General features: G+C 39.1%; 1 protein-coding gene across 1 annotated transcript; it reads right to left on the bottom strand.

Moving 5' to 3' along the window:
- Positions 1 to 2,774: 2,774 nt before the first annotated feature.
- Positions 2,775 to 6,650, bottom strand: LOC138001095 (uncharacterized). Its single transcript, XM_068847759.1, has 4 exons — positions 6,429 to 6,650; positions 5,690 to 5,846; positions 5,095 to 5,118; positions 2,775 to 3,025 (listed from the first exon to the last, which is right to left on the bottom strand). Exons 1-4 carry the CDS (start codon positions 6,648 to 6,650, stop codon positions 2,775 to 2,777), a joined length of 654 nt encoding a protein of 217 aa, XP_068703860.1.
- Between the last annotated feature and the right edge of the window lie 2,471 nt (positions 6,651 to 9,121).

Below are 9,121 nucleotides of genomic sequence, written 5' to 3'. Positions count from 1 at the left end.
TAGCTTTCAATCCACTATCTTGGAAATCACCCCAAGGACCAACACTGACAAGGCATGAAGGACTCTTTACACTGATTGATGTATTTTGAGAAAAGTAAATGCCTTTGTACAAAGTGTGGGATGTTAAGAGGAAGGTTTTAGTTTTAATAGCTGATTTAAATCAGCATCACTTTACCCAGGGGAGGGAAATTTGACAATAACAAGCATCCCCTGGGCAGGGAATTTGACACTAAAATAGCAAAATGTCATATCCCCTGGGTATTCCTGGCCCCCCTCCCCTGGGGCTTAACATTGACAGATGCATTACAAATCAAAAGAAAACGTTTTTGAGATGCCGACGGCAACCGGAAGAGAACATTTCGCGTGCCAGGACAGTGGTGTCTCCCAGATGTTTATACTAATCATCTCTAATGGAGAAAAGATACTTGGCAAGGTAAATGTGGTTGTTGAAGACAAGTTAAAGGGAAAAACTGCTCACTTCCGGTTGCCGTCCGCTTCTCAAAAACGCGCGTTCTTAAGCTCCATGTCCCGTCGCGTTCCTTGGAGCTGTTTCACGATTACTGCGCATGCTTGCGTTTGCCAGATGCAAATGACGTAAACAAGGCCAATCGCCTCTTGAGCAAAACTTTGAAACGTCTCTCAAAATTTCCTTCGGAAACGATTTTCATAATTTCAAATCGCCAACGGTCAAACGGCGTTTCGGCTTCCGTCAATCAAACTTCCGACGCGAAGACGAGATCAATAATTTGATGCGTGACATAACCTTTCGATCAGTATCTTTGGTTCACACTATGGGAACTATGGGTGGCCATCACCGTCAAAAACAATAAGAAATTAAAATGGTTCAGAGCAAACAGAAATGGTTTAGTCATCGATGGTATGCGAAACGAAATAAGGGGTTTTGAAATTAAACGTTCGAAATACAGAAGGTTAAGTGTTTTTTATTGAAGCGGTTTCGTCAAAATTGAAATGGTTCAGACGCGGATGTTAAAACGGAACAGACTAAAGGAAGTAAAAGTAAAATTATTTTATTTATTTTCCTCGCTGTAATCTAGGATTGGCCGATTTTTTTTGTGCTACTCATGTTTCCCATATAAACACTACAGATCGTTCCGTGAGCCGTTACGTTGAATGAGCATTCGAATTATGTGTTTGGGTCGCCTGTGAATTGACTGGCTATTAAACCATTTGCACTTCATTAAACCGGGACAAAACAAAACATGGAAACCAGGGCCCGGTTATTCAAAAGCCGATTAACGTTAATGCCAGATTAAAAATTAACCAAGGAGTTTATTTCTCTACTCCAAAACGTTGTTCAACACTTATATTCGGCAAAACGTTACCTTAGAAGAAGCCAACCTTCAAAAACAAATATAAGCAACAGAAACTTTCACCAAAAAGTTGACAAGAATGAAACAAAAGTTTACGCTAAAACTGGATTAAGTTAATCGGCTTTCGAACAACCGGGCCCAGGTCCATAAACCACCCCTATGGACCCCTTCATGGACCCGGTTCATGGACTACCCCTGTGCACCACCCCTGATTTTTGCAAAGTTACAAACAGAAAATTCTTTAGAAGAAAGAGGGAGGTGATCCTCACTGTTATCTGGACAATTTAAGCAATTGTTTCTCTATAGACACCAATATAATTCAGGTAGCTTCAACAAGACTCGATCCCATGGCCTCTGCAAGGCTGGCACACTTCTCTACCAACTGAGCTTTGAAGCCACTCAGTTGGGAGCAGGTTAATTTGTTGGGCTCATTTGTTCCGGTGAAGGACTTTATGAATGAAATGAACTCATATTTGAAAAGCGGTTTATAGACGAATCCCTTTAGAGCCACCAAATAGGTGGTATAAGTGTCTATAAAACAGGCAATTGCATAAATCAGTAGCCCATATGAGTGAACAACAGCCCTATATATATTCCCGCTGATGAGACTCCTGCGGAGCCCGATGACCAATCACAAGAAACTAACTTGACATCATAGCGTCACCTAACCGGAATTGTCTTTGTCTTTTTGTAGAAAAGGTTTTCTAAAAAATAGATCGTACATGGGCTCCTGGTCTATAAAAATACTGTGACATAGGCTTAGTATGGGAGTTGTTCGCTGCTAGTCATGGACTCCTGCTTAGTGCGAGGATCACTTCTTCCTTTCGTCTGAAGATTTTTCTGCTTGTAAAACGTATTGAATTTACAAAATGAGGGGTGGTCCATGTTTTGTATATGTCCCATTAAACCATTTGCCGGTGAATTAAGTCGTTTGTTGAACCCGAACGAGTTGAACCCTTTCTTCTTTAACAAAACCATTTCAGCCGGTCTTGACTTGTCCATTTGACTTTGTACAGAATCAATTGTCCGGCTATTAAGCTATTAAACCTTTGGGCATTTTTGCCGGTGAATTAAGTTATTTGGCAATTTAATTTTGTGAAACACTAGATCATTTGTTGTCAGACCTGATCATTTCACATTTCGTCGGCGGATGGATTCTCAGTTGAATGAACCAATTTGAATTAGTCTACCCCACGATGCAGCTAAAAAGGTCTGAAAAGTCTCACACCAGAACAAGACACTATTAAACTATATTACTAGATCTAGAGACGAGACCAAAACAACACGGTTAAATGAGAATAAAAGTGACTTCTTAGTTTATTTTCGAGTTGATTAAATTGTTACAGAACACCAAAGAAAATTCCTGATCTCTTTGCAACACTAAAATCAGACCATGAACTGGAAATTACTTATTAGTAACTTTTCCGCTGACTTTGTTACTATTCAGCACATCATCCCTGGATGACTTCTGTCTTCGTCGAGCATTCTCTCTCCTTGCATTTTGCAGACGTTGGAAAATTTCTGTATAATTGGTTTCGCAGCACAGGGCCTCTCAGGGTCTCCTTCCTCTTTATAACACGTGATGAATTCTTGTATATCCTCGCACATGTTGGAGTTCAACCTCATCTTTCGCAAGAAACGCCACACGCATTCCTGATGTACATCTTTTGCGCAATCAGGACATTCGTCCAAACCTACAAAATGCAATTGGCCATTTTACAGCTGTTTGCTCAGTGACCTAGCCTGTGAATGGCTTCGAGGCTGCCGGTGACCTTGTCTTGATACAAACCTCACTGCTTTTATCGTGTAAACTGTGTTGCTGTAATGCTAATTAGCCTTCATCAACACGAGAAAAGCACAAAGGTTTGTATCAAAACATTGTTACCACAAGCCTCGCTTCCCTCCTTAGGCCCGGTAACTTAGCTACAACTGTAAAATGGTCTATTTCCTTAGCTTAGGTTTGTCTTAAGGACGGTGCCTACTAATTCAAAGGTATTTTTGCCCCGGTTTATAATTATGTGGGAAATGCAGATCTTAACAAGTATTATTGAAATCAAAAAAGAAAATTGGGGGTAACCACGCATTTTTCAAAGATAATTCATGAACAATGTTTGTAAAAAGCTTTAAAATACAAAGCCATGAATGACGTTCTTTGTCAAATTGAAGCTTAATTATCTCTGAAAAATGCATGGTTATCCCCCAGTTTTCTTTTTGGATACCAGTAGTAGTTACTAAGATCTACTTTCTCTGCATAATTTTAAACCGCGCAAAAATATCCCTGTATTAGTAAGCATCACCGATAGGAAATCCGAGTATCTCGAGATGCGCAGAACGTATGCGCAGTAACAATAGTAGGCACCGTCCTTAAGTCAAAAATGGCTCAGAGGTAGCGAGAGAGTGTCTGGTATAGTCATCCCATTATTTTGAAACGAAACAACAACGTGAAATCACCAAATTTTAGGTTTTGACGAAAACGGAAGCATACAACGATGAATCATTCATTTTTTGTGTTTCCTTTAAAACCGTTCTCTCCCGGCCGGTTAGGGATACTTCGCCGGTATTCTGCAGCGTGATGCAATATAAATAATCATAAAATAATTGTGATAGCGCAAAGTTATCGGTTATGTTTTGAAGTGACGTTTTCGCTGACGTCGCCGTTGTCACAGTCTTCTCTCAAAATAGAGACCTTAAGATACACGTATACCGGTATACAGGTACGTGTAGTGTACCCTTACACGTAAAATGATCATCAGTGCACTACTTGCACAATCTCATAATGCAATACGTTTTAGGGGGTTCTTTACATACAAACAATACGATTTAATTACTGTTCGGACTGTATCATGCTTCAGTGAACTGGATATCCATTGTTTTAATGCAAATACCCCGCAAAATGAACTGTATTATGAGTTTGTGCAGGTGGTGAATGCGGAATGCCCGAAGCCATCCAGAGTTAATGAGCGGAGATTGGAAACGACAGTTTACAAAAATGGCGGCCGCAAGGTTGAATTGTTTAATTAAGTCTACCAAAATTCTACCTTATGAATGTTCTCTGTTTAGAAAGTACGCTGATGATAAAAACTTCCTCGTTTCTCCACCATGTCTTGTCTCCTACTGTAGCTAATCGTAATTCTTCTACAAGTAAACTGATATCTACCCTGGAAAGCGGCTGGGATGACGTCATCGCAAAATGGAAAAAAAAACATGGCGCTCCCAGTTACCCATACACCGATTTCGGGGTATCTTAAGGTCTCTATTGAAGAGATTAAGCATCACGCGTTTTACAGCAATCTTCGGACTAAAATTTGCGTTTTGCCAAAAATTGAAGAAACTCGTTTGATACGAGCTCATTTCTTGCGTGTTAGCAGCAGGTATCAAGTAACGCTTTTCAAAAGAAAGAGACGAGTTAGAATAATATAATTTTCATGCTTTTGTGACAAGCAGCAGCCCACCGTTTCGCGTTTGCCCTTTCACATAAACGCAATGATTAATCTCTCTATTGTCTGAAAACGGGAGCGAGGGCTGGTTTGCACGGAAAAGTCGTTCGAGTTGACTCTGCTTATCTGTCTGAATCGTAGAGTGTAAACAGAATACCGTAGCAAATTCGGAATTTATAGGCCTCAAACCTGTCTTGATGTAACTTAAATATAGCAACGCAACAACTGATGTCAGTTTTGCGGGAATCACCTAACGGCTAACGCTTTATGGGAAGCAAAGAGTCAAGCATTAAACCGTTATTCCTCCTGGCTCAGGCGATACTTACCAACATATCCTTCTTTGATGCTCGCTGAAAAGGAAATTACAGTAGAATCAGATATTTACATTGCAAACTTGGCAGGTATAAAATCACTTGCCCTCTGTAAACCGTAATTACTTTTCTGACTTGGTGCTTTCAAATTTTGTTATTATGATCAGGGCAGATCGTTTGACTTCAAGACGGAGGAGGAGCGCTGGAATTTTGAGCTAGGCTAGAACAATAAGTAGGACGAGAAAGGACCAAATTAATACATTAACAACAAGGTGTGTGTTGGAGATGAGCTACTCTCTCGAAACAGTTGTAGATAAAGCAAAACCCAAGGTGATGCATCTACAAATTGGTAAGTTTCTCATATTCTAGACAAGCACCAAATATTCACTAAGAAAAGATCACGCGAATTACAATATTTTTTTCCTCTGCCAAAATCATTTTGAGGATGGGTGAGATTAATTATAATTTTAAAAGGAAAAACTATTGACTGATTTTATAGAAAAGGGGCCCGGAAGGATACAATTTCCTTATGATGGAAAAAAAATTGCGTGAATAACAGTCATTTTTTTTTTGTCACAGAGCTAATCGCAATAATTCTAAGTCTTTTTACCATTTACGGCTCTCTCAAGACTATCATATGAATGTCCGGGACAAACTCCGCATTTTTTGTCCATAATTCCATGCTCAAGAACGACGAAGCTATAATCTGAGAGCCACTCCCCGTCACTGCATCTCGCAATGAAATAATCCAAGCATTCCATAAACGTCTGCAAAAAATGATAGTAATGAAGTTCAAAAGTAATGTGGTTACCAGCCAATTTCTAGAGACACAGATTGCAATGGTGAAATGAGCAAATGCTGCTGGACGAAAAAAAGGCGAGCTCATGAGAGGTCTATCGCTCTTGTCCACTAACATAGAATCGATGACGAAACGTGCAAACCTAGTATTAAGAGCACGCAATCTCAGGTCGTTTTCATTGGGTAGGGTCGGGTTGGTAAAGGCCTGTGGTCATTGACGGTAAACTTTTCCAACTAATTTTGGTTGAAAGGCAGTGATAGCCATTACCAGACTCATCCGCATCGTTCACAGCAATCGTTGCTAGACGTTGAAGCCTTGCTCAACGGATTAGAAAAAAACTGGGGAAAACGCACGCGCGCTACGCATCGTTTTCAACCATTTCTATCGAGTTCTCCATAGTTAGCTGAAAAAAAAGTCAATCAAACCCTGAATCAAAAACACGAAACGAGCTCATAACCAACCAAATTCGGTTGGGCTTGAACTTACACAAACTCTTCTATCTTCTATCCACAAGCATATATATCGCTGGAAGGCCTCATAATTGAAATACCTGAATGGCGTTGCAGTAGACATCGTTGTCAAGGTCAATATATAAGGAATCTTCTTCATTGGACTTCTTAGCGTCTTGGAAAACTTTCTTGAACTTATGGTTGCATTTCCTGATGGCTTTGTACTCGCACATCTTTCTTTGGCCAGCATAGGGACTATCGCCGACACAACTGTAAATTGCAATGAAGAGGACAGCGGAAAAGAGAAGTGATGATGACGGCATCCTTGACCTTGAAGTAGCAACCTGAAGTGACGATTAAAAATCAATGAATAAAAGTCAGTTTTCGTCGAAAATTACACCTCATCATGACACCACAGTAATATTCACCATGTCTCTTTCTTTACAAGGGAGAGAATACACATTCACTCGGCAGTCCTATCGTTATGGCGGGACAATTGTCACTTTAACCTTCAATTCAATTGTATAGTTTTATGGCCGAACTCCTACAACTCTCCTTTAATTCAGTAATAAAGCATCCGAACTAGTAATCGGGAGGTCGAGTTTCTTTAATGGAGCACTCGTATCATTTTTCCGAGTTTGTCCGAGTTACCATCGAAAAGAACATTCATTCATGATCATGATGTAACTCGTAATCCGAAACATCTCGCCTTTTGTACAGATAATTCAAGCGAGGATGCTTGCCTTTTATTGACAATTTTATGACTACTAGGCAGATGTATGGAGTTCTTCTTTTTTACGGGGCAAAACTATATTGAGACTTTATCCAGCAAATGTATTTCCATCTAGTTGTCTTATGTTTAGTCGTCTGCATAGTAGTCATAAAATAACTTCATGAAGAAGTTCAGACTTTTTCCACTTCCACTGAAGTTTTAAAGCGAGTCTCATTTTCAAGACTTTGTCGGCCCAACTATTATACTCCAAGAATGAGTGAATTAACAAGATTTAATTTATGGGAAAACGAAAGACAATTTCACTCTAAATGAGTAAGAAAAGTCAGTTTTCACTCACTTACCTTTATCTTCGTGGACTTTGCAAAGCAGTTACAGTGATGGCTCATCAGTCGCTACTCCTTATTCATTTTATATACCTCTGGCAATTTATTCAGTGAAAGCAACATAAAGCTTGGAGAGCACTTCAAATCCATTGTCTGCATAAAGAAGAAACAAATGGACATTATTTAATCAATATCTAATACTCATTTCCTCTTATCACAATTTCCTCACCTTCCAGGGATCAATACTGCGCGTGTAAGCTTCAAATTGAGATGTGAAATTGAACTGAATCTGTCACCTTTAGAAGTTAAAGCTTTCTGGACTCTTATGGACACTTGTTGAATACTGAGAAACGAATTACTTTTGAGTATCTATACCGGATAACGATCTACACCTGGAGACTGACACTGCGCATAAGATACCCCAACGATGGTGAACTTCATAAGTCCCAAATCTTTCTTGCCCGAAAATCCTCCTTACAAGCGAATCTATGGCCAATTTATGCGAAAATATACATTTTAATCATAACGATAAAGCATCTTTGCTTTCACAGTGGTAAAAGACCGACGTGAGCACCTTCTATAGTCTTCTTCTTCATCATAATGGTACGTCTGATTTTGGTACGGAAACCGTGGAAAAGAAGAGAAAATTGGATTAACAACAATCTTGATAATGCCGCGTTTTTCTCTTTTTCTTCTATAAAAGAATATAACGTATATAACGTGCAAAAAAATGATTATTATTGCGTTTCTGCGACGCACCGTGCATAATGAGCGATTACGAACAATGAAATCTGCACAAAGGAAAATGGCACAAATTAAGGAACAAATTTATATTTGCTGCGACATTCTTAATCGCAATTAATTATACGTCTTTTGCTATTTAGATGTTGTTGGACTGACCTCTAATTCAGTATTGTCTTAGTTTCGTCAAAAATGCACGTTAAATAGGAAATAAATTTCTTCTGTTTTTATAATTAATTTAGGTCACCTTTTCTGATCCGGAATCGATGGGGCGAGATTACTAAGTAGGGGCATCCAACAGATAATTTCACTCTCGAGGTTTTTTTTTTTGTTTCTTCACTTATTGTTAGCTTTTTCTCTTAAAATTGTAGTTTAACTCAAAGGGCACATAATAAGTTGATCTATATTTTTGTCCTTCTCCTTTCTTTTCACATGTTAACTGCTTAATGCTTTTGTAAATGGTATGAACTGGAGGAAATAAACTGGTGGAAATAGATATAATCATGGGAACAAAAATTGCCCACAGATTTCGAAATGTCCTATCCCCCTCTAGACCTTTCGAACTTTGTCGAAAACAATAAATTAAAACATCACTTTCCTGATTAGGGAAAAATATTCCCTTACTATTCCCGAGAAGGATAAATTCAGTTTGCATTCAGTTGGCAAATAGTTCTCTGAAAAGTTCCGGCTAAGAAGGTGATTAGGTATCAATTTATGATCGGAAGTTCTGATTTCTTCAAAAGTTTTCGTGGCAATTTAAATTTTTGGCTACGCAATCCGCACAGATCAAACTCTTCTAGCTGATCATCAGACTCCGGTTGTTCAAAAGGTGGATACGCTATCCATTGGATAGTGCAATTGGTTTTGCCAGTGTTTATTCACTGGATCATGATAGTGATTTATCTGGTGGATAGCACTATCCATTGTTTGAACAACTGGGGCCAGAAAAAAATATCTCTTTGGATAGGCTGGGCTGCGGCGTTACAAGCAACTTAGA

The sequence above is a fragment of the Montipora foliosa genome, chromosome 4 (genome assembly GCF_036669935.1).
Source record: "Montipora foliosa isolate CH-2021 chromosome 4, ASM3666993v2, whole genome shotgun sequence".
Classification (NCBI taxonomy): domain Eukaryota; kingdom Metazoa; phylum Cnidaria; class Anthozoa; order Scleractinia; family Acroporidae; genus Montipora; species Montipora foliosa.
This window is presented reverse-complemented; position numbering and strand designations above follow the sequence as displayed.

Excerpts from the sequence above, each read along its gene's own strand:
- LOC138001095 (XM_068847759.1), bottom strand. The coding sequence starts at position 6,650 with ATGCCGTCATCATCACTTCTCTTTTCCGCTGTCCTCTTCATTGCAATT. Across the intron at positions 5,847-6,428 it reads TCTACTGCAACGCCATTCAG|ACGTTTATGGAATGCTTGGA; the intron begins GTATTTCAATTA and ends CATTTTTTGCAG. Across the intron at positions 5,119-5,689 it reads TCTTGAGAGAGCCGTAAATG|CGAGCATCAAAGAAGGATAT; the intron begins GTAAAAAGACTT and ends TTTCCTTTTCAG.